Source organism: Physeter macrocephalus, chromosome 19 (assembly GCF_002837175.3).
Source record: "Physeter macrocephalus isolate SW-GA chromosome 19, ASM283717v5, whole genome shotgun sequence".
NCBI lineage: Eukaryota > Metazoa > Chordata > Mammalia > Artiodactyla > Physeteridae > Physeter > Physeter macrocephalus.
In genome coordinates, this window is record NC_041232.1 from 68,576,060 (window position 1) to 68,602,008 (window position 25,949).

General features: G+C 37.9%; 2 protein-coding genes across 8 annotated transcripts in view; one reads left to right on the plus strand and one right to left on the minus strand.

The window, feature by feature from the left end:
- The window catches only part of RAB27B (RAB27B, member RAS oncogene family), a 62,241-nt gene extending 51,159 nt beyond the window's left edge, over window positions 1-11,082 (plus strand). For all 7 annotated transcript variants that reach the window (XM_055080329.1, XM_055080331.1, XM_055080328.1 and 4 more), the window contains 4 exons: window positions 1,284-1,369; window positions 6,024-6,127; window positions 8,648-8,771; window positions 9,873-11,082. In XM_055080329.1, the coding sequence (XP_054936304.1) occupies window positions 1,284-1,369; window positions 6,024-6,127; window positions 8,648-8,771; window positions 9,873-10,062 (504 nt within the window). In that variant the 3' untranslated portion in view covers window positions 10,063-11,082. The remainder of the gene's footprint in view (window positions 1-1,283; window positions 1,370-6,023; window positions 6,128-8,647; window positions 8,772-9,872) is intronic.
- Window positions 11,083-21,286: 10,204 nt separating this feature from the next.
- Window positions 21,287-25,949, minus strand: part of CCDC68 (coiled-coil domain containing 68) — a 50,250-nt gene continuing 45,587 nt past the window's right edge. Inside the window, exons 12-13 of the mRNA XM_024132272.3 lie at window positions 24,736-24,812; window positions 21,287-22,270 (exon numbers count right to left, since the gene is read on the minus strand). Coding sequence (XP_023988040.1) covers window positions 22,213-22,270; window positions 24,736-24,812 — 135 coding nt within the window. The 3' untranslated portion in view covers window positions 21,287-22,212. The remainder of the gene's footprint in view (window positions 22,271-24,735; window positions 24,813-25,949) is intronic.

Sequence of the window (25,949 nt, forward strand, 5' to 3'; positions counted from 1 at the left end):
GAATATGTATCTAAACTCATTAAGTCTTGATCTGAGTTCCTCAATAAAAACAAGTGTTCATTTTCCTATGCTTACAAAAAAAGTTAAAAGAATGATTGGCAAATAGCTGGAACATGAGCTTTGTGAGTTCTTGCTGCATTTTTATTTATGTGTAGACTCAGCCATCAATCACTAGCTCCTTATGAACAGAATGTGAGACCAATCCATGCTATTTTTCAGGATAAAGGATTTTAAGTGAGAATCACAACCACTTCCTTCTCCTATGCTAGACGCTAATGACAGGAATAAGGATATTGTGACATGTGAGACGTGTAACATAGGCACAGAAGCTTAGCCAGATTTACTGCCACCCAAGGTATTCTTGATTGCCAAGATGGCGGCGGCTTCCAGTTGATATCACAAATCCAAAAAAAAAAACAAAGAAAATGAGGTTGAGAAGTTAAATCATGGTTCCTTATAATGTCCTGTACCTTATCTGAAAGTCCAGTAGTATAGTCTTAGCAAACTTGCTCCCAACCCTTCCAGGGTTTTTCTGTGCCTTCTCCCCTCCCAATTCCCCTCCCCCAACCCCAATCTAAGTATAAATCTTTGCAGAGTTTTCCCTTTAAAACATCTTCACTAAGCCATAAGTAAAAGAACTGGATAAATATTAAAATTGCTATGCTTTGTTTAAATAAGAAGTCAAAAGGCCATCATTTAAAAAGTTTAAACTTTTCTAAAAAGAGCCTTTGAAGGAACGACTAGTAAGGAAAGACTTGAAATATCCTGTGTAAACTTATTGAGAAATTCCATGTGTTTTTCATTTTGAAAGTCCAGTTCACAGTAGAGGATACTCAGGTATTTGTAAAGCATTTTACTGTTTTAAAAATGCCTTCACATCTGCTATTTCATTTAAGTTTGCAATAACTCTGTAAAGTAGGAGGAGATGATGGGTCTCAATTTGCTAAAGGAAAATAAGATTCTATGAAGTTAAATGAAGAGTCTGTATTTGAACCTAGAACTTGGGTCCTAAATCTAATGTTTGCTGCCTCCATGAGGAAATGACAGAAGGTGTCTAATTTAAGTTTGCAGGATGCCTAAATTGTTTTGAAAACCATACTTATACTTGACATTTAAAAGTGAGAGTATATGTGATACTTCTGGGGGAAAAAAACAGAGCAAATATTTATTTTGCACTATGAACTTTGATTATAGTAATGAAAAAATATGCTGAGTGAACCAGAGAATTTGAATGCTGACAAAATCCAAAGCAGTATCAACTGATGACATTTGTATTTTTTCAGGTTTATAACACACAGGGACCAAATGGGTCAACAGGGAAAGCATTTAAGGTGCATCTTCAGCTTTGGGACACAGCAGGACAAGAGCGGTAACAGTGAATTACTTTGTTTCTAGCTACAAATATCTTAGGAAAACTTATTTTAATGTGAATGCTGTATGTGGTATGTGGACTTGTAAGGATATGCAACTCTCCTTCTGGTTTCAAAATAAACATTTGTATCAAAAAATAAAAATATTTGTAGTTAATCGACCATAACTAGCACTGTGTATTTGGTACAGATTTCAAAAATCAGATTTTCAGAAATCTCTGTGAAAATTCTTATGCATTGTCTTTGTACTTTGTAATAGGGGGAAAAAAAAAACTTCTCCAGAATTTAATTAAACTAAGGTGGGAAATTGACATTGTTACAAGTACTACTTGAAGAGGGAGTTGAAGAAAAGGGTGTTAATATCTTTCTCATCTCTTTCTGCCCTTACACACAGACTCTCATCCTGTGCCGTTTGACTGGCTTTACTCTCTGAGATTTTGGTCTCACCGTCACCCTCCAGCTGGAATGTTTTACTCCCTTTCCACCTTCCCTGAGCCTCTCCTTTCACCAGGCCTGGCTCACATTACACCTGCTCGGCCGGGCTCTTCTGAACACCCCAAGTGAAACAAACTCCCTCCTTCTTGAACTCCTACATCTATTCTTCCAGCCCTTAAATTAATTAATTATATACCACCTTGCAGTAAGGTGAATCTTTTATTTTTATCTCTAACTGCTGGTCTTTGATTCACTTGTGACCTTCTCACCCCAACACAATTGTGAGCTTTATAAGGACAGAGGCCATACTTGGTTTTTCAGCCTCGTCTCTGGTACAACGTCCAAGTCAAGAGACACTCAGTAGACAGTAGTGTGGATTGTTTAGAGCTGGAGGTGCTATGCCATTCTTTGAGGTTCAAACTTCCGGAGTGCAAAAGACCCCAAGCTAGTGAAGCTTTTCAATATTAGATTAAACAAAAATTGGCAATAGATTGTCAGAGAAGGTATTTAGAAGGCACATACCTCCCAATTCTACATCACATGTCTTACAATGTTTATGCTGGTAAACACTTCAGTCTTTGAAATGAATCCAAAACATTCTCGCTTTCAGTGAGTATAAACGCCAGGAGAGGTGCTGGGCCCTCTCTGTGAGCTTTTTTGACTGTGAATTCCATTTACACACATCCTTCAACACGGCTGGTTCTTCTGAAGTCATTGCTTACCAGAATCTCTGTTCATGTGTCAGTTTTGTTGTCACAAAGATGTATGTTTTATAGACCGATTTAATTCATTTTTTGACGAAGGAATATGAGAAAATGTGGTTCCCATATGTCTTCGCACACGATGTGTCAGCCTAGCATGATGGCAGGCTTCTCTCATCTGTCCCCTTAAGACAGCTGCTCCAGGAGTGAAATAGGAACTACGAGGGACAGTCTTAGTACATCAAGGTTATGCATCCCTTGAGAATTTTGCATTCTGTGTACAGAAGGTGCGGCTAAGCAGCAGGATAAACAGTGCCTCACACCTCAGCCCGGTGCCTGAGGACGACTGGAACTGTAAGGCATGTAAGATAACGATTATTGATAAAAGTCACAGTATGGGAAGGAGGAAGAAAAATCATACCCCTTATGTAAACCGAAAGGGTGCAGGGCACAGGCTTAGTTCTCAGCGAGGGTGGAAGAGCCATAATGTGCCCTGGGATCTGTTTTCTCATGGGGCCCTAGCTTTCCCCCCCCGGGGACACAATGAGGTTGGTGGGTGAAGCTAGAAATCAATAAGCTTTCCCCTGGAGTAAACCCTGGAAAGTAAGGGGGTTAACAAGGGTACTGGGCTGAGTGGTCCAGGGTATGCCGCTGGTCCAGAGCAAGAGTATTTTACCCCTGTTGCTGTGGATGCAGAAGTGTTTGCTCCAGTGAGATCTTATCTAGCAAGTGTGTTTTAAAGTAACTGTCATGTGCTGTGGGCAATGAGAGGGGGATAAAGCACAGTCTTATCCTCAAATGAGACACACACACACACACACACACACACACACACTCTTAAGGAGAGGACAGAGAGCAGACTATTGTGGCTGAGATAGCCACACTCTTGTGGTTTGAGCAGGAGACAGTTTTGTGAGTACAGCTAGTTCCCAAAGACAGAGAAAGAACCCTTCAATAAAAGCCCTGTAATCTCTGAGCTTCTAGTGACTGGTAGGAACAAATCCACAGGAAGAAAACTGAGTAAAACTTTTGGTATTTCATAATCATCGTAAGTATGTCCTACCAAAGGAATCTTATTTTGGAAATAAAAAGTCATTAAAATATCTCTTCTCCTTGCTTTGGTATTGAAAGTATTGTTCTCTATTGAAGTCATTTAACACTTTAATAATGTATATCCTTTGCTATTTTCTTTCTTTATTTCTTTATCTAAATTTGACAGACATTTAGCGAGCCAAAAATATGCTCAGGGCCATAGAAACACAATGGATAGCAAGTTAGAAACACAGCTCCTTTTTTCTTGGAGCTACCGGGGTAGAATTTGGACAAATAAACAATTGCAGTAATAGCTTTAGGACAGTAACAGGAAAACAAAGAGTGGTTGTCAGGTGCACCAAGAGGAGTCCATAAGCTACATGAGGCTTTTGGGAAGTCAGCGTGGGGAGGTGATACTGTTATATATAAATATATATACTCATACACAATGTATGAGTGAATCTTATCCAGGCTAAAAGGATAGAAGGTAAAGGAAGCATGAAGGTGAGGTTACCCACAGGAATAACAGCATGTGTGAAAGCCCAGGGGAGAGAGTGAACTTTCGAAGAACTAAAAGAAGTTCACCATATGCCTGTGCGTAGTCAGAGATGAAGCTGGATAGATGAGCAAGGGTTAGTTCATGCAGAGCCTTGACGGATTGTTGAAAAGTTCAGTCATTATCTTAAGCAAAGTACCATCATTTAAATGTTTTTAGCAGACGATTTATATAATCAGTGGGAAGAAATCAGGGAAGGGGAGGATCCCATACAACACTGGAGACAGGAAGCCTGTTGAGAAGGCTGTTGGAATTATCCAGGTGGAAGATAATGGGTCCAAAACTAGAGTAGTGTCAGGGTACGTGGACAGAAATGAGAAAGTCAGGAGATATTTGTTGATTGCTTGTATATAGCAGGTGAAGTAGACAGGCTCTGGTGACCAAGGAGGATGGTGATGTCATTGACAGAAAATCAGGAGGAGGGGCCAGTTTGGTTTTAAACACATGAAGCTGAGGGTACCTTAGTTTCCTCCAAGTGGAAATACCAAACAAGTAATTGGGCATATGGTGCGGAGGGCAGGAAAAATCTAGACCTATAAATTTGGGGTTCAACATATAGGCGATAATTGAGCCAGGGAAATGAATGAGATTAACCAGGGAATATATGTAGTGGAAGAATGGGTCAAGAATAGAACCCAGAGGAAACCCAAGAATCTACAAATAGGCCAAAATAGGAGATCAAAAATTAGGAGGACAGGGCTTCCCTGGTGGCGCAGTGGTTGAGAGCCCGCCTGCCGATGCGGGGGATGCGGGTTCGCGCCCCGGTCCGGGAGGATCCCACATGCCGCGGAGCGGCTGGGCGCGTGAGCCACGGCCGCTGAGCCTGCGCGTCCGGAGCCTGTGCTCCGCGACGGGAGAGGCCACAACAGTGAGAGGCCCGCGTACCGCAAAAAAAAAAAAAAATGAGGAGGACATTTAGGATAGGAAGTGATACACTTCTCTGTTTCAAAGTCATGTGCCTTTCTAAAAATCAATTGCCAAATTCACTTCTTTATCAGTATAACCCAAACCTTCTCTGGACCTTATGTGTGATCTCTTGTTTTGCCCATTGCTGACACTGAAGTGGATCTCAGAGCATCTTCCACTTCCCTGAGGATGTCGGGGTAGAAGGGGGTTGGAACAAGAGAAAGTCTTTACGTGGCACATGAAGAAGTGCATTCTTCAAAACCCTCCATTAGAGATGAGACTTCTGGCTTTCTCTCCTCAACTACCAAGTCTCTCTGCCCTTCCCTCATTCCCCTAATCAACGTCCTCTTTTCCTTTCTTCACTGTCTTCCTTCCCTTGAAGAGATGCATGCCAGCCTAAAGCTCAGTTTTACCCCTAAAGAGTGCTTATAAAAGAGTTTTCTCACCAATGTTGTTCTTCCTTACAAAAGAACCCTAGTTCCAGCTGCTAACAAGTTGTGATTTTCTGCATGCCATCACGGGCATCCATTTTCAGGCTACCATGTGCCACGCCTCCTTCTGGGCACAGACAGGAAATTTGCAAAGTATAAGTTAAAGTCCCAACTCTAGAGTGGCTTCTATTTTAATTGTGGGCCACGAGATGCCCGTGAGCCAATGAGAGAAAGATTCCAAGGGGCTGCGTAAGCGAGCGTGTGGTTGAAGTGTACAAACTCTTGCACGCATACCTGCTCTGGAACATGAAGCCGGGACGCGATCTTAAACAAATCTACAACCAGGTGTTCTCCCCGACCCTTCAGCAGTCTTTCTGCCCGTTTGGCAGAATAATCCAGAGGGATGCCATGGCAAGTTCATATCGGAAAGGGAAATAGTGTTGTTTGTATTGTAGAATAATCCGGAGGGAGAATAATCCAGAGGGATGCCATGGAGAGTTCATATCTGAAGGGGAAATAGTGTTGTTTGTATTGTCATCAGAATTCGCATGTGGACTGACTTTCAGAACTATCCAATGTGCTTTTTTGGCAGATTCCGGAGCCTCACCACTGCGTTTTTCAGAGACGCCATGGGTTTCTTATTAATGTTTGACCTCACCAGTCAACAGAGCTTCTTAAATGTCAGAAACTGGATGAGTAAGTGGGACTGAGTAACTTCCGTTGGCCACGTTGCTTCTCTGCCTCACAAGATGAAACCAGATCGGGGACCACAGATTAAAAAGACACAAGTTTAGTGTTTCCTGTGTCACCTTCAAAGCGGTGGCTTTTATGTGGCTCCTCCAAAGTGGCTTAAAATTGTGTTTTCCTTTGACGCCTTAGAAGGATCACCACCTATACGTAAGGACTTTATTGTTGCAATTGACAGGCCATTAATTCCACTTATCCAGTAAGTCTTGAAGGACGTCTTAAAACTAAATGAGTGGTCACAGCTACTCCATCTAGCCTGGTGGGGACACGGAAAAACAGCAGCGTTTTCTGAGGGGGCAACGGGTACCTACAGTGTGTGCCCTTGCGCGTGGGTTAACTAAAGTGTTAATTAACTAATGGGTTAATTAGGTGAGAAATTGTTTCAGAGCAGAGCAGCCACATGAAAATACGGTGGTGTGTCAGTCAACAAGCTCACGGTGAAATTTTACTTCTTTTTTGAAAAGTGTTCAAATGTGAGGAAGACTGGTATAGAAAAATCTCCAGCCTTCATGGCAATTTAAAGATAATATAAAGTTTCAAAGTAGCCTAATCCGTTATTAAAGCCAGATTGATATGTCAGCACAGAAGTGTGGTACTTGATTTTTCCTTTATTTTTTAACTGATGTAGCACTAAAGACAATATTTCATTTGCATGTTTTAAGTTACAAATACCAGTTGTGATCCTAGTGGGACATACCAGCAGCCGCATGGGGCTGGTGCTACTTGCCATTTCTAGATTTGTCAGGGCTGTCTGGGGCCAGAGTGACATTTTTTAAAAGACTAGCTCGTCTTATTCCTCTGCTCAAAGTCCTTTTGGGATTTCCCGTCTCACTTGAAATTCCTCTTTAATTCACTTTTACTCTGCCCCAGCTCACTGGCCTCCAGCTAAAGGTCTCTCCCCTGAAAAGCACAGTCCTGCCTTGGGGACTTTGATTTCTGTTCACCTCTGCATTGATTTCTCTTTTGCCATTTATAGCGTGTGTTAGTTCTTTCATCTCCTTCAAGTTCTTGTTCAAAGCTTATTCATCTCTTGGGAGAAGCTTTCCCTGACAGCCCCATCTAAAACAGGGCTCTTCATCACTCTGTATGCCCTCAATACACTTTCTATTTCATTTGGTCACTGCCACCACCTGACATATATTATATTATATTATATTATATTATATTATATTATATTATATTTATTATATTATATTTATTATATTATATTATTTCTTTGTTTACTTGTGGTTTTGGTTCTTTCTACCACTAGAGTGTAAGCTCTGTAAAGGTGCAGACTTGGTCTGCTTTGTTCCGTTGCAATACCCCAGATCACCTTGGCTGAGTGTCTGGCTGTGTAGATTCTCAAATATATACATATCTTATTATTACATATTATATATAATTAATAATATATATAAATGCTTTAAATGTAAGTTCACCAACAGTGGGGAAAAATACCAACAAATTCTGCCTTAATTGCTTCTCCAAATGAGTGTTTATCCTAGGATCTGTCTCCATTTTCTTTTGCTATTACATTTCTTTATCCAAATTTTGGTGCTATTAGATTCTGGGGAGATAAGGAGATAATAAGATTATTCAATTCTTTCAGAGGCTGATTCGTTCATCATTTTTCAAGGTAGATGAGATGCTCCCTTATTACTAAAATTCCCAGAAAGATACAGTTGGGATTTAAGATAATTAATTGCCATATCTAATAAGGCTTTAATTTCTAACGTCCAAATAACTGGTGTTATAGAGTAAGCCTTTGTCTTCTTCCTCTGACCTCAGCAAGGTTGCACATAGCTTGCCTTGAGGTAGACCGTAAAATAGTCCCGTAACCTTGAAAACATAGATTGACAAGTTTTTTATCATTTCCTTCCTTCGTCCCTCCCTCCCTCCCTCCCTTCCTTCTCCTTCTCCTCTCCTTCTCCTCTTTCTTCTTCTCCTCCCCCTCCTGCCCCCACCCCCCTTCTCTTTTAAACAGTGTCTCCTGGAGAAAAGAGAAAAACAAGTGACCTGTCTTAATATTGTTTCTACATGAATTTGTGGTGGTTCAAAAATGTTCTGCTCTTATGGATCATCACCTTGAACTTCAGGAAAGGGAAATGTAGCAGCCTCCTAAAGCAAAGAGCAAACTTATGTACTTTAAGATCATGTTCTATTATCTCCACTTATATTTGAAGAACAAATGGAATGAAGAACAGTATGTTCATGTCAAAGGGCATTTCCCCAGATATAGAGGAGCACTGATAGGTATTCATACAAGTGCTTCATATACACTCTTATTAATCTTCACAACCTGCAACCTGTGAGGAATTATCTCCATTTTCTAGATGAGGAAGAGTTAAGCAACTTGGCTAATAAAACATAACTCGTAAGCAGCCAAGCTGCTGATGAACAATTAGATTAGGACTCTGAAGTATGAGCAGTCATTTGACATCACTTGTTTATAACTAACTTGCTGGTTCCATCTGTTTTCTCTCCAAGGCCAACTGCAAGCAAATGCTTATTGTGAAAATCCAGATATAGTATTAATTGGCAACAAGGCAGACCTGCCAGACCAGAGAGAAGTCAACGAACGGCAAGCCCGGGACCTGGCTGACAAATACAGGTAAGTCAGTCACGTGGAGATGTCCTCCAAACTTGCACACTGCTGCTTAGTAATGGGGTAGGGTCACGAGATTGATATTAGAAGGGATCCCTTTGATTCAGGAATGTCGCATGAGTGAAAAAGATCTTCCAGAGGAATATAGGTGATGTTTTTAATGAACTATTTCATAATAATAGCATCTAACATTTACTGAATGCTTACTATGTGCTAGCAACTGTTCCTAGGCTTTAACTCATCTAACCCCTCATAATCATATATAGGAAATCTAGAGTTATCCCATTTTATATATGAGTAATTGAGACACTGAGAGATTGAGTAACTGATGGAAGGCCACATAGCTAGTAAGTAGTAGAGCTAGAATTCAACCCAGGCGGACTGAGATCAGAGTCCATGCTTTTCAACACTGTACTCTACTGCCTCTTGATCAATAACTACAAAACTCTAAGGAATAATACCTGACCTGGACATAATATTGCAATCATTATCCTAGCTGAGCTTAAATGGCAGCTTTAAAAATTTTTTTAATATTCCATGTAATTGTAAATTGACTCCCAAGGCAGAAATTGTCATTCTTTTTCAAATGTAAGCATCTTTGCCAAATCTGTCCATTTTTCACTGAAGGATTCTCCTTGAGAGCTTTATAAATGTACATGTCTTTTTGAAACTTTGGATTCCAAATAAATATAGACTGTTTTCACATAAATATCCTCTACAGTGCCTGCTTGAATTCTAAATCAGACTTCTAGATAATTGACTGGAGGGGAGTGATAGTTTTAATGGTAATATTGATCACTAGTTTAGGCATTTTTACCCTCTTAATTTTTAAGAATCAGTGATGATGCTTTGGCTTCAAGTCCCTGATCACCTCCTGTATCAGTTTCCTTGCCCATAAAACTTGTTACACCCATACTAAAAAGAAACCCACCAGCTTTCACTCACTGAGGAAAAACAAGGATGTTTTCCAACTCAGCCAGCAAAATCGTGATTATTTCACAATCTCTCAGCCAGCCATGTTTTTGCATGTGTGACTCATTGGCACATCTTGTTGTATCTTTTCTGGTTCCTTCCTCTCAAAAATATTTGTCATCTCTTCCATGCTAGCATACCATATTTTGAAACAAGTGCAGCGACTGGCCAGAATGTGGAAAAGGCTGTGGAAACCCTTCTGGACTTAATAATGAAACGAATGGAACAGTGTGTAGAGAAGACCCAAGTCCCCGACACTGTCAATGGTGGTAGTTCTGGGAAGCTGGATGGGGACAAACCAGCAGAGAAGAAGTGTGCCTGCTAAACTTTACCCTACGAACTGATCATCCAGAACCCCACGCAGGCATCACTTCCAAAAAGAGTGACAAACCACACAATTGTTGTTGAGTAGACCATGCATAATGGCATGTCTTTCTTTTTCTGCCAGAAAATCTATTTTAAGAAGTCAGAGTAGTCAACAGTGTTCAAAAGAGTTGACCAGTTGTCCCTGAGGCCCCTCCAAACAAGATCAAAGATTTTCCATTGTCATCGTACCATCATGGATGCTCAATTTGTTTTCCTTATAAAGAAGATGAGTATATAAGAGAGTATACAAGAAGAAATATCAGGGAGTTTTCAATCAGAACCAAAGGTACCTTGTCACGTTGGGGACAAGAATAAGCTTCTAAAGGGGTAACATAGAAAGATGACTTTTTTAAACGGTTGGATTTACTTCTTATATAGAATCTGATTTGTACTTTTATAGGTTTGCATTGGGGGAAACATATTAGCTAAAAATGCATATACACAAAAAAGAATTCTAAGTGGTTCATTAAGAGTGACATTACTATGTACATCCTATAAGCTGTGCTAGAATGACTACCTTATGAGAGGATGAATGTCAGACTTCTGAGAAAATGTAGGAGACTGTGTAATAATGCCATTTGTATATTCTTCATAAATGGCAGATAGACAAGAATAGGACTGTGAATAACAGAGGACAAGAGAAATGCCCAGGCAGAAAAATGAAGGTATGGGAACATGGCATTTGGGCAACTGAAATTAAATGTATCTGTTACAGATGTCTGGGAGAGATACTTAGCCAAATTTCACTCATGCCAGTTAGAAGCTGACATTATCAGTTGGGATTAAGAGAGTCTCCAGAGGTTTGCATTTCCAACAAAATTTTAGAAATTGGTGTAGTGTTCAGCTTCACCTTTCATATTTCTTAGCAATCATGATAAAAAGTCACAAAGAGAAATTAAAGATTGCTGTTTATTAACTATCTCTTTATGCACTCAAGAAAAACTATTTAGCCTTAATTTTTTTAGATAAAATATGTTGGTGATATGAAATTAAAAGTGACTATTAATTCTAGGTTTCTTTCTGATTTACAAAGTACTGGAAACTCTAAATCACATTACTCTCCTCCAACCCACACCCACCCCTGGCTTTGAATCAATTGTAAAAATAGAGGGGTGTCACTTTGTAGATCAACAACTTCAGAATAATGATGGATCGATTTTATGGTCACTCTGAATTTTCATGTCATTTATCACATAAAAATTGATGATACATCATGCCATATTACAGTGTATTTAGCATCTGTTTTTATTTTGCCTAAGGCAAAACACCTATGCTTGAACTATATTGGGGGGTTGGTAGAGATGGAGCTGTATCTTATCTAAGCAAAAATTTTGTTAATGGCTTTATTTTTCACATAATGCGGTCTTTTCTTTCTAAAAATGATCACAAAGGTATTTTCCATTGACCTATTATTATTGCATCTAAACATTGGCTTTTGATTTAGTTTCCGGTAAATGTAAGCCACTCCTATTACTATTATTTACGTATTTCAGTCAATTTTGTCAATAACAAAGTCATCATACTTTAGGTTTTCTCTTTTTATTGTCAGTGTATGATTTTTCTACGGGATAGTTCCTCTTTGTAGAAAAATTTGCCAATTGAACTTCACTTTTCTAGACTCTCTTTATATTTTTCCTATGTTACAAACATAGGAAACTCTAAATCCCAGTCCCCCACCTTTAACCTCCATCTACCAACCTCCACTGGGTGTCAATCAGTTTTAGGAACACAGATCCAAGGGACTGTCTAGTTACAAGACCCAGAAATGTGCCATGAATCCAGGTAATTTGTAAGCTTTAATGGAGTTAGTCCTTAACAGATTAACAAATTCTCACTGTCAGCTGCCCAGGTCCTCTGATTTCTGCAGCACGATGCCAACTTCTAAGGTTGATCATGAGTGGGTATTCGCTCCCAGGATGCTTTTCTCTATGACGCTATTCATGACCTCAGTGCCTGTGCCAGGAGGATAGAAAGCTATTAGCTATCGTCAAAGACGTTTCGTCTGAAACGAATATGAGCAAAAACAATGTAACCATTGGTGTGGCAAAATTTGGTGAACTTTTTGGTCATTAGGTCGATTTCTCCTTTGGATTCAAATTATGATGCCCCCTGCATTTCCACAACAGGGAATACTTAGCCTTTCTAAAATCCAAAAAGCATTTTATTTTGGATATGCCTTTTTGTTTCTATTTGTTTTCCAGTTACATGATTGATTTACTTATCCAAGATTCTGTCACTGTCAGTTATTTAACAAGCCCTTATTCAGGGTCTATTTTAACATCATTATTTGATAGCCCTAGCATGAAGCAGAGGGTGATGATGCTTATAATTAAAGAACTATTCCTATAAAAATAACAATTATTGGGTAATGATCTCAAGAGGAATGAAATTTAAAACAGACAAGAAAATTAATTTAAAATAGTATTCTACTTATAAATAAACACTTAATCTAAAAAAAAATGTTTTCTCTGTCAAGTTTGACATAAGACCCTGAAGTCTATGTAACCATTACTAGTAACCATTACTCTTTCATTATTTCAGAATTAATTATTCTGTATAATTCATTTTATAATTTCAAATTGACTTGGGGTCACGAAGTATACAGACTGCTTTTAAAGAATTGCATACACCCTTTAATACGCAACAATATGTATTACTTATTTTGTCCCAAATGCTTTAGTTAACCTTATCATATTTTGGAGAATTATTTAAAATGTACATGAAGTTCCTTTCTGATATAGAAACCATTGTGGAAGTGTTTACACTGGTTTAATGTTTACATTGCTCTAACACAGTGCCTCGGAGACCTCCTTGACCAAATTTGTCCCCATCCCCATAGCTTATTTCCTATAATACCGTGTTGTAGGAAGGCCTCACAGAGACACTAGTGCAGCTAAAGGTATTCTGAGGTCTTCAGCAAAGGGTATAAGAATCTTATTCAAATCTGGAGATTATTACCACCATCTCCTGGTCACTTTTTGGAGAGTGGGCATTATTTGAGACTCTGTGATTAGGTACAAGGTTACCTTTTAATGTAAAAAAAAAAAAAAAGGCCTTTGAAAAATGTATCAAATATAGTTGAGAGGACATGTTTGTCTTGGCGTGATGAGGGTAACAAGTCACAAATTGGCAGAAAAAAATGCTAAATGCTGGGAATTGAGCTTGTGGGTCTCTACATGAGAATTTCAAAACTCTGGCCAGCCCCACTCCAGCCAAGTTGCTGTCATTTCCATATTATCAGCTATCACGCTGCAAAATATTTGAAACCAGCGTTTTCTAAAGTAAATATTTTACCCGTTGTCTTTAACCAGATGGGACATTCTATGTATCCGTGGGTGTCTTTGTTATGCTTCTAGTATGTTATTCTCTGCCAATCTGTACAGATAGGAAGAACGGGGCAAGAGTTTTTACCAGGCGTTTCTTGTCTTCTTTATAAGAGAGAGAAACTTGACCATAGAGAAGGACTCACTACATTAAAAGATAGTTTAATAACAGCTGAAATATTCTTTAAAGTGTAAATTTTGTCCACTGGGAATCAACAAATTTGATGAAGCTCATATACATTCTCACCAATGGAGTGGATGCATCGGTTAGAAGGAGAAGCAATATGTGTAAAGAGATACAGTGTATAACTAGGTGTAGTATATAACCTGGAACTAAAAATTTGAGGGAGAATCCTCATCCATAAGGAATTTTTGAGATTAAAATTCTAATTGTAAAGAGATAATATTGAAGTTTCTGGTGTCCTAAGATACTTAATAACTCTTTAAAAGGAAGATCTGGGAGATACATTAGCCAAAGTGATAGAAAAGTTGTCTTTCACCTTCTACTCCCAAGCTTTAAGCATTAAAAGAAGTCTAGTGTATTTGAATATTTTAGGGAAAGCTTTATCATTTTTAAAGATTCCAAGATACTGTCTATATTTGAAAAGCTTGTCTAAGAATTCACCAAAAGCTGTATTTTCTTCTTGATCTTTGACCAAAGTGGTGTAAGTTTATTTCTGGGGAGAGTGCTGAGCTCTTAAATATGGAAAGTAGATAGAGAGTATTCTCTGAGATGAGTGTTGCCTCAACGCTTTATAAATCTATGGAGATACTTGTCTCATAAAGTAGAATTGATAAAAATAAAACATTGTTAGCTGAATAGGGAATTTTATAAACTTATTGCCTTGGAGTTCTTGGGTAGAGACTCAACCACATTGACATTGTTGAGCAAGAACTATAGAGATTAGAGATTAAAGTTGTCTAAATAGAGTTTCTAACTATGGCAGAACATGGAGAAGACCATACTTACAAGGTTGATTTTTAGGCAGGAAAAAAAAAAAGACTAACAGGAAGAGGTTTGTAACCAGATCTATGGCAAATATTTATCCATTATTTTTATCTACCAACTAGAGGTTTATGCCCTTAGAACTAAGCTAATAAAAATATTTAAACACTAAATATTTCATGATAGGCATCAAAATTTGGGAAAATTAGAAACATTTACTCTATCTGAATCAAATTTTCTCATAAATTGAACTTTAATTTTTTAAGAAGTAGCATCACAAAGATGCCTTTCTGCAGAGCTCTTTTTACCAACAGCCTACGATTGAGATATTTTCTAAATTCATATTTAGAGAGAGTAACAAGCAAACAAACAAAACCATGAGTGCCAAAATAATGGGGTTATTTAAAAAGGTGTTATCTTTTGAAGAAAAAGAGTACAAAGAAGTTGTCTTTGAACTGAGTTATTTAAATCTGTTTCCGAGTTCATTTTCTTTCCAACTGGTGGTGGAAGTCGTGGCTATTATCCCTCAGTCGACTTAGTCATTAGCAAGTTCTGTAGGAGCCGCATGTCTGTTCTTAACCTAATGGATCCCTTATTTAACCAATGGCTGTTGTCCTTATGTCTGTTGGCACATCAAAATAGTATCTGTCCCTAGCAAAGTAATAACATATGCTTATCCTTACTCTTCTCTTCTTCAGGTTATTTTTTCAAATGTTCTTTGAGAGGAAGCCTGGTATTATAGAAAGGAAAGTGGCCAAAAAGAACAATTTGGGGGCCATGGGTATGTCATTAAATACGGCTTCTCCGAGTAGGAGGCTTATAAATCCTACATGCCTCACAGGGTTCACGTCGGGCCCAAAGGAGAACATATATAGAAACTGGTTTGTAAATTATGTTCCATTTCATAAACTGGCACTATTATCCCAAGCTAAGAATAATAAAATATCACAGTCATACTTTCACAACCATACTTTCACAAGTGTTATAGCAGGGACAAAACACTAATTTTAGTAGAGATATTGAAACTTGAAATGGGTAGTCGGCTCACAGTCATTGTATTTGATTGAAAATGTTTACTATATCTCAAGTTATTGAAAAAATATGAGTTCTATTTCATTTTGTAGGTCATCTTGTATTTCTTTCAAGGAATCCAGTTACATTCTAGATAGTATATTACAATCTGGCCAAAATCCTCCTTGTATAAATAGGGCTTCTGTGTCCACAGCCTTACAAAAGATACTGACTGTATCTGAAATTATTTGAGGAAAGTAGACAACATTCTGGCATAATACTGACGTGCTTCACTGTACCCCAATGGTCTACATTTAAGTGATATTATCCTCATTTTTAGGTTAAGCACATTCGATTGTTTTGTCTGTCATTTACTCAGATCTCTGTTTTGTCTAGTGCCATGAATGTAAATTAAAACCTTAAACATGGAGGTTTTATTCTCTGTGCCCCTGAATAGACTGTGGTGCCTGACAGACACTGTTAGGTCAGTATTTTGTTGTACCAAAGTTCTAGTAGCTTCAGAAATCAGAGCATCCAATGATTTTGTGGTGTGTGGGTTTCAAAACTATGGTTAAGAACCGTATTCAGTGATTGTTTCTGCACACTTTTCAAATAAAAATGCATTTTTATCAATTATTTTGTATATTCAAAGCAATCTTATTTCTGTGCTGAAGTTGAATGAATGGTGGATGGGAAACATTAAATCAGTATCAGTATGGGAATTGTATCCCATTACAAGTGATATCCATCAAGAACTAGGAAAGAAGTGATTTAGATTTGGCCAAGTGGTTTTTATCCATCTCTCTAAACTTTCTAATTTATTATTTGTTTAAAAGCTGGAATTTTCAAGGGACCTTTTCTAATAATTTTAAATGATACATTTATAAAATTAGCAGTTAGCATGTTACAGTAGTCCATGGTATGTCAACACCTCAATGTATCATAACCTATTTCTTCACCATAATAAAATGCTGAGGCGGGTGGTAGTATCTCCTTTAGTTACAGACTGGTGACAGGACCAATGTTCAAGGCCAATTCAAGACCACAACCATACAGCTTCCTCTTAAATGTTCATTTGCAAAGGCTGCCTTGTTCCCAGAGTTGTTCTCCCTCCATATGTTACTTAGATAGGCTTTGCCAAGATAATGATGAGTTTTTAATTTAAAGATAAACAACTCTCCCACTGCAAGCAAATAAATCCTTGGCATCATTCTCTCAACTTTACTCCACGGTAGCAGTAATGCTGTTTCACACAGGCAGAATCTTTTTTGCCTCCTGGATTCGTCTTAAATAATTCAAGACAAGTCAGTAGAGACTTGCTTTTCCTAATGGTTTATAGGGTGTAAAAATAGTCATAACATGCCCCCTATTGAGGAAAAAATAAGACCATCTTGTAATGGTAGGATTTCTCTTTTTAAAACTGTATGTAAGGTATTTGTATGATCACTGTTCTCTATACCAAGAAAAATTTCATTTCTAATATGGATTACTACTTGTGGAGAAAGAATAGCTGTAATAAGAGTGTGAGCATTGCTCTTCTGTTAGAAACTCATTTAGGGGACTTGCATTATGGTTTAGGAGGCCAACACACTAATTATAATTTGACTGAGGCTATATTGTAAGTAATAGAAACATTTTGTGATAGGAATCAGATTTTTGAAATTATCATCACTTTGGACCATTTCTGTAGGTCTCTGAGAGAAAGACTCTCTTAAAAAAGACTCTCTTTTTTAAACCTTCAACCAAACGGTTTAAAAAAAAAAGCAGTAGATTTCAATCTCTTTGATTGATTCCCTAGAGAAACTTACATCCTGAGTTCATTCACTCTCATGAAAAAACGAACCAGGAGGAGCAACTTGGCATCATGTTAGTTAACACATTGGATTAGGAATCCATATTACCCAGCCTCACGGGACCCCTTCTCCTCCCTTGACTTCCAAGAGCAGTTCTGTGTGAGTCCTCTAGGCCAACAGGGTAGGTCAAAACAAGACTTCTCAAATGAACCTTTTAAGGGCAGTTTTCTCTTCACTGCCCCTTCCACAGAACATGAGCTTGCTCAGTATGTCAGGGAAACATGGGCAAAGGAGGGGATGGAGATACAGATTCCTGAAAATCATTAGCTTACCACCACTAGGAAGTCAAAAAAGAACTTGAAGGATAAACTTACTAAACAAATAAAAGGGATGACTTATACAATGGAAATGTGAAGGAATGCGCTGCGTGGAAAATAATTTAGACAGTACGGGGGCTTATTCTTTACATGCCCGTCCAGCTGATGTCCTGGCTATTCCGGAATACACCTGGCCTGCCTGTCCCTAGGGACTCATGCACTTGTGCTTGCCTCTGCCTGGACCCCTCTTCCACCAAAAAACATCTCCTTCCAGTCACTTCCCTAGCATTCTTCCTATCTTTGCTTAAATATTATCTTCAAAGAGAGAGGTCTTATTTAAAATCAGTATCCTATTTAACTGACCAATCTATACACAGTTTAGTTTCAATTACCAGTCAAATAAAAATTGCTGCCACAGCCTTTCACCCCTGGTAACTCCCTATCCCTATGTTCTGCTCCACTTTTCTTCATAGTCCATAGGACTTCCCTGAGTTCATTTGTTCCTCATCATTGGAAGATACTTCCATGAAGGTAGAGATTTTCCCCTTGTCTTTCTTCCCTGCCAAATGCACCTCTTCCCTTCCCCAATGCTGTCGCCTTGGCATCTAGAACAGTGCCTGGCAAATAGAATAACCACACGAGGCCGGCTAGAAGTCCAATGCGCTATCCTTTGCGCCACAGAGCCAGTTTGCCTGGCAAATAGAGAGCCCCAATAAATATTTGGTGAAAGAAGAAATGAATGAATCTTGTGTGAGAAACGAACTGGGTGGATTGTAGAATAACACAGTGTTAACTTAAATTTTTTTTTTACTACTTTATTGAAGTAAATGTTTAAATTGTACAATTTATTGATTTTTTTGGCATGAAACATACCCACGAAAATATGACCATTATCAACAAACTGAACATGCTATTACTTCCCAATGTTTCCCTGTACTCCTTCACACTCTCTCCCTCTACTCCTGTCCCCAAATACTGATTTGCTCTCTGTCCCCATAAAATAATATGGTATATCCTCTGTTTTCCTTCTGGATTTTTTCAAGTGTAATAATTTGATATTTATCCATTGTTGTAATATTTGTGGTTTATTTTGATTGTTGAGTTATATTTCAATATGAAGGAAGGAAGAGATGTAGGAAAGGAATTATAATGTTTATGATATTTGTTTAAAGAATTTTTAGTTATTGGTAGATTGGATCCCTACTCTGATATTGATAAAGATTCTATAATTATTTTCAGATCAGAAGATTTCAGGTCAGGTAAGAATTTTCAAAGTGAAGCAGTATGAAAGAATTCGATAAAGTGTTTGTTTGTTCTTAATTTTATAATGCTACCATTTTTTCAAATTTAGAATAAAAACATAATAGATTACTTTTGCTGTTAATTTGGATTCACAGAAAATTAGGAGAAAAATTCAAGGAGCTATCTAAATATCTGCTCACTGACAAAAACAATTTATTTATTATGGGTTATATTGTCATTAACAGTCAAATAACAGCTATTTAGTTCATTTATGCATAATAATTTTAATGTAAAAAGAAACAAACAAAACCCACAAATTATGGCATCACTTTTCTTTACTTTAAGGCATATCATAAGCAATTATTAAAATGGTATATATTATACCAATTGTTTAAACATTTCTTAATGATAATTTGTAACAATATATGTAGTCAAAGTGAAACTAAGTTTCTTTTCATTTCCCACCTCCATGTACTTACTTCATAGCCCATCTCAGACCTTCTTATCCAACATTTTGATTAGTATAATTATAAGTACAAATACTTTGACTACAATTGAGGTTTTTGTTTTTGTATTTTCTGTGTGGTACTACTTTTAGACTAATAAATTTCATTCTCCATTGTAATGATTTTTTTTATCACTCAGAAATGTTTATTTAAAGAAAGAATTCAAATGATGAAGCCGAAACGATGAGGAGATAGGAAATAATCCATTCATGACATATGAATGATCTACTGATGTTAGTAAAACAATACTTTTGTATTTGAAGAGTTCAGATCTTTTTAGGCTTCTGAAGCTGCTTATTCTTATTCTCAAGAGATCCAAACACCATCCCAAAGTGAAGCTGGGGACCACGTGAGCAGGTCCTACCTGTATTACATTGAACTGTACTTCTGTGTTCAAAAATGAATATAGTGAAACCCAAATAAAATTCAACAGTGTCCTTGCATTTTTTATTTGAAAATACATCATTCTAATGGAAATCATCCAGGTTGTTAGGTCAGTTAGATGGGTCCATTCCAAAAGCTCACATTTATGACAACCCAGCGTGATGGTTGGGGTATAAGAGGAACCTAAGTGATCTCTAAGTGAAAGGTGAAATCTCCTACCACACTGCAGATGCTTAAAGCAGAATTCATGATCCCAACACCCCTACACATGTGTCAGGAAATGCTTTACCAAAAATCTTCAATGTGGCATAAAGGCATGAATAATAAAGGTAAAATTAGCAGATTTTTAGCAGGAAGCTTTTCTGTACTAAGTACTCACGAGGGCAGACCAACAGTGAAAGGCCAACTCATCTCAGGTAAAAAATATTTACCTGATTAGTAAGTGTTGTTTCTGTCATCCACAGTGTGGTGCAGAAAGCCAACAAAAAAGCTGTGTCTGTTCAAGTAGCAAAAAGAGAGACATCTCTATAGCTGGGAGGTATCTCAGACCACCAGGCAGGAGTATCAATGGGCAAGTCAAAGGTTCAAATGTTCGCTCCATAGTTAGCAGTTAGGAAAATTACTTAATCAATGACAGTATCCTCCTCTGAAGAATAGGGATAATAATATGACCTATTTCTGAGGGTTCTTGGGAGGATTAAAGAAATTAATACAGGTGAAGTACTTAGAATTGTTCCTGGCATAGGGTGACTGTGTCCTAACTGTTACTAGATAACTACACCTTAAAAACTACATAGCAATAAGAACAAGAAGTATGAAACTCACACAGTTACGCAACATTGCGAGGATTACAGTACTTTGCTGAATTTAGAAAGATATTACTTCAACTCATTTGTAAATACCTTTAAATATTTCATAGATCATACAGATGTTTCACATTCCACCTTGAAAGGCATGAAGCATCTTTCCTGAGAAAATGTGTAGAGTTAGACACCAAAAAGAACGATCAAAAAGCCTACAGGTAATTCACCTTTTAGGATGACAAAGGTCTCCCATGATGCCTTTAGCTGAAGTGTGTTCTGCTTTCCTGAGTGTCAGTATGTTTGTATTTCTACAAGTTAGAGATTTCTTTTACTTATAGCAATCACAAATTCCACCTGTAACGAATGCATGTGTCAAAATTTAAGTCACTTTCATAAAATCACTCGACGTATAATTCCAAGTTCATGAATTCAGATTCCTCCTGGCTGCAGACAGCAGCCACTGTTCCTTTGAACCCATAATGAATACCTTTTTAGGGAGGTATAAGCTAACAGCACTGTGTTCTATTCTTTCCCCTAAACATTTTACTTAGATAATATTAACAAAGATCAAAAAGAAAATCAGTCACAAAGGCAGAATCACAAAGTGTATTTCTTTGTGCTGATGTGTGGGTTGCCTCTAGCAACCAAAGTTCAATCCTAGCTGAAGAATAGCAGCCTCCTAAGGTGTTGTGAAGCAGCCAGAATTCTCGACTTTGGAGGGTTGTATGGTTTGGGGAATTAGCTAAAAAGAATCTACTCCTTTTTCTGCCCTTAATTCAGTAGAGAATAACTCTCCCACTAACCATGGGTTAGGAGATGAATTTATATCATGGTAAGATATTTCTTATTATCCAAAAGTCAACTTTAAAATATATCATTTATTCACACACATACACACACACAGATATCGCAGGTTCAGTACCAGAGCACCAAACTAAAGAGAATATCACAATAAAGCGAGTCACATGAAATTTCTGGTTTCCCAGTGAATCTAAAAGTCATGTTCACACTATATGGTAGCCTGTTAAGTGTGCAATAGCATTATATCTAAAAATATTTAGATACATACCTTAATTTAAAAACACTTTATTGCCCAAAACTGCTAACCATCATCTGACAATGCAAGGTTGCCACAAACCTTCAATTTGTAAAAAAAAAAAACACAGAGTCTGTGAAGCATACTAAAAGGAAGCATTCCTGTATATTCTTCCTTATATTTATGTACAGTCAGCCCTCTGTACCTGCAGGTTCCACACTGACGATTGGTTGAATCCATGGATGTGGAAACCATGGATACAGAGGGCCAACTGCACTCTGCTGTTTTATATATGGGACTGAGCATCCGCATGGGTTTTGGTACCCGAGGGGGCTCTTGGAGCCAATCTCCTGTGGATACCTAGGGATGACTGTACATAAAAACCACTATCAAAAGGTCAAAGTTGACAACCTTAACCAGTCCCTTCAGCAAAAATCTGCCAAAAAAAAAAAATTCAGTTTTTTCTTTTTAAAGTTTAAAGCAAAATTCATCTTCCATCATGGGAAAGCATCTGGTTTCTTCATCCATTAGTAAGTTTTGAAGAAAGAGTTCCTTTCTTTGAATATATATTGGTTTGATTTTCTGAAATGTCATCTTCCTGCAAAGTTAGTGATGTATACATTAAATACAATACATTCCATTAAATACTGGCATTGAGCAGTTTTAATATGTAAATTTAGACTGTGTTTCAAGGAGTAAATAAGACGCAGGTAGTGATCTTTCTCATTCAGACCTTCAGCCAGGCGGCTCATTTCCGTAGCCTAACCAACATGAAATATGGGGTCATGCCTTCAGTCTTCAATTCACTGTAGAAAAGACCACACAATTATCAAAATCGAGCACATAAAGCTTTACTGATATAACTGCTGTACCACCCTCATTACCATCTCCACTACTTCTGTACTACCAAGTCTGAACTAATTGCTTTAACCGAATTGATGATTGTTGATTGATTGATTCTAATTCCCCATGGGGCACAGTAGAAGCACGTTATGGACGCATTGACTTAGGTAAATGCATCTGGTTGTAAAAGGACAGGCGTGAGGAAGAGTGAGAGTGTGTCTGCCCTTCTACTCAGTGAAGACATGCACCAGAGTGACTTGGAGATGGGATACACAGATCGACTGTTCCGTCAGGACGTTTTAGTTCTGTGGGTTTCTCACGGGCTAAACTTCTCTCCTCACTGTGTGAGTCTAGTTTAAAAAATATGTACACACACACACACACACACACACACACACACATACACACACAAATATACACATGCACACATCAATATGTGTGTGTACACATATGTACACATATATGTATATATGTGTGTTTTATTGTTGCTGTTTTCTAACAACCTGATCCTTAATATCCAGCAAACCATTTCTTTGGTGTTCAACTTAAGAAACATCTATACGTTCTAATGCTTGGGGAAAAAAAACCTTTGTTTTGTTTTTTGGGGTTTTTTTGTACTGACTGAGAGAATTCTATTTTATGAGTGACTTAAGAGATTTGCCAAGATTAATTTTTAAATATATGTGATGCTTGTTTTTCTTTGCATTAATGGCTACTTTTACACTCTAATTCCTCCTGAGTGTTATAATTCCATTCTACGTTGGTGAATCTAGACTTACCAAACCATACTACCACTTACATTCTCAAACGGCCAATTGGTCAGATTTCATTTTGCAAACATGAGACCTACCATTATAGATATATCATTACTATTGGAATTTCTACCAAAATCATAAAACAAAGGGCATATTCATTCCAGTTTCCCTGTTTCAACTAGGAAAATTTCCCATTTGACCTTTCCTCAGTCATAGGGAGAAAACAAGTCTTTAAAACTACCTTTATTAATGAACTGCAGCTAAAGAACTGGCCGTAGAAGTCATTCTCTCAAACTCATCCCCTCTGTACCAGCCTGAGTCTCATCACGCAATACTGGAGCCAGTACAACATGGATACCACGTGTTGCTCCTTCCTCTGTTCCACTCTGGCTCCATTCCCTCCAGGGTCAAAACAGCTGAGATTGGCCATGATACCTCACTACCCCAAGAGGATGTATCTGGTAAAGGAGCTAAAATTGACCATCCTCCCTTTCCTTGGAAAGTCATGCTTCCCTTTCTATTCTAAACTCGTCATCTCTTCCTGCTCGGAAGTGTCTGCTTCTCTTACTGCTTCTGAAATGTGGGCATTTCACTTCCTCTTTTAATACTTCTTGGGCTTAATTTTTCTTTATTAGACGTTGCAGGGCTATTGGCCAAAAAGTTAATGACTTAGCCTCTGGGGGCCCAAAGATTTTAGAAAACTTGATGCATAATGCTTCATCTCTAGTCTCTAATTACATACATCATTAGCAAAGTGAAGCATGGTTGCAGGGTGTCTTGAAGAGGGAGAAAGATCTACTTGAATCCCTAGACTGGGGCTAATCACAGGGGACCTGATTCTCCACGTCAGGCACTGTGCAGAAGAGAGTTTCAGAAAATGGGTTTCGGCCCTAGAGAGACTAGGCTGGAAATTCAAAAGTTGCTAAACAGTCAGTTTTAAATCACTTTCTAAATGATTCATGTAATTACAGACTATGTTTTCTTTTAAGTGATAATTTCATGGAATTTTATGGAAATGAGACTTGAGCCCAGAAGTCTTTTTTTTTTTTTTTTTTTTTACAAACCTGTCACTTCTGATTCAGTCAACATTAGAAAGTGATTTGATGGCTTCAACTATTATTTCCATTGCTTTAGGGGTCATTATCATTGCTTCATTCATTCGTTATTAGGTAGCTGTTGAAGACACTTGTCCTTAACAATGCAGGAAATAAAGTGAAAAACAAGGAACTATTCCTGCCCTCTTGACATTCACAATCGACTTGAGAGACAGACATGGAAACTTAAATAAATACACATGATTTATGATTAAAATGCCCATCGGTGACACAGAAAATAGGAGCAATGGAGGAACAAGGATGGTGGAGGACATCATCTGTACTGTGGATTAAGTGTTGAAGCCAAGACTGGGCTTGTTTTATGCCAAAGAAGAGAAAAAAAGATATCTAAGTTTGTTCACTCATTTACTCATAAAGTAAGTATTCATATATCAGGCTTCAAGGATTCAGTGGTTAACAAGATTAAGAGTTCCCACTCTCAAAGAACTGGGAGACAGACCGTAAACATGTGATTACATAAGTATTAATTGAATGGATCATTTCTCAAGTGGTATAAATGTCAACTGTGTTCAACAGGAGTCGTGAAGGCAGATGGCGGTGGGGGAAGAGAGGCCTTACCTTGTAGAGACAGCCTTGGATACCTTCGGCCCAGGAATTTCAGACCAAAGTGCCACCTTGGTTTTTAGTTCTTTGTTCTGAAATAGAAAACAAAAATTGTGCAGAGATCACATGTGTGTTAGCACATTTACTAGCCATGTGCTTAGTGTTTCTGGACGACCCACCATCTACATCCCTCCTTAGCAGTAAGTCTGTTGTTCCAGTCACTGTATTAGAGCACAGAACATAGCCAGTTGCGAGTCCCCAAATATTACTTCTGAAAATACAAACACTCCTTGAAAAATGCATAATTTACCAAGGGATTCAAATTTAGTATTCTGACTTAGCCTCTGAAATTCAACAGCTGAACTCTCTGTTTCAATTTACAGTTTCTTTTATATGGACAGATGCGAAGAACTTCATGAAAGAACTCTATTAAAGAACCTTTTGAAAGACACTCACGATATTTATTACACATTTGTCTTTCTTGTGCAATCTCTTGATTAGAAACCATGAAAATAGGCACCATCTGTTCTTTTGGTTCACGGCATCCTTAGCCTCAATTTTCTCATCGAAGCCTCAGTTTCTTCATCTCTAGTAGTAGTGGTCCTGACTACCATATATAAGGTGGAAGAAACAGATATCATATGACCATAAAATTTTAAATCTGGAAGCACCTTGGAATTCTGGGAGATAATGCAATGGCTAATAACAGGAAGGGAAAGCGTTTAAGTTTTCAGGTACAAATCCTAGCACAACCACTTGCTAGCTGTGTGACCTCATTTAGTTTACTTATCCTCTCTGTGCCTAATTTCCTCATCTGTATTAACAGATATGATCATAGTCCCTTCTTCACAGGTTCTGAAATGAAATAAAAGTACGTAAACTACTCAGCTCGGTGCCTGGCACAGATTTTAAGACTGAAAGGCAGTTGGTTATGACTTTCTAGTCCAAGGACCATTATTATATCTAAAAACTGAGGTCCAAAGAGTTTAAGTGCTTAACATCTTGTTCAGGGCAGAACTCAAGATTCAAAGTCAGGTCCTCCGATAAAGGGGAAGGAAATCCAAAAAAGAGGGGATATATGTATAAGTATAGCTGATTCACTTTGCTGTACAGTAGAAACTAACACAACATTGTAAAGCAAATATACTCCAATAAAAATTAATAAAAAGAAAAAGTGAAAGAAAAAACCCCCACAAAGTCAGGGCCTCCCAGTCCAGAGACAATACTTT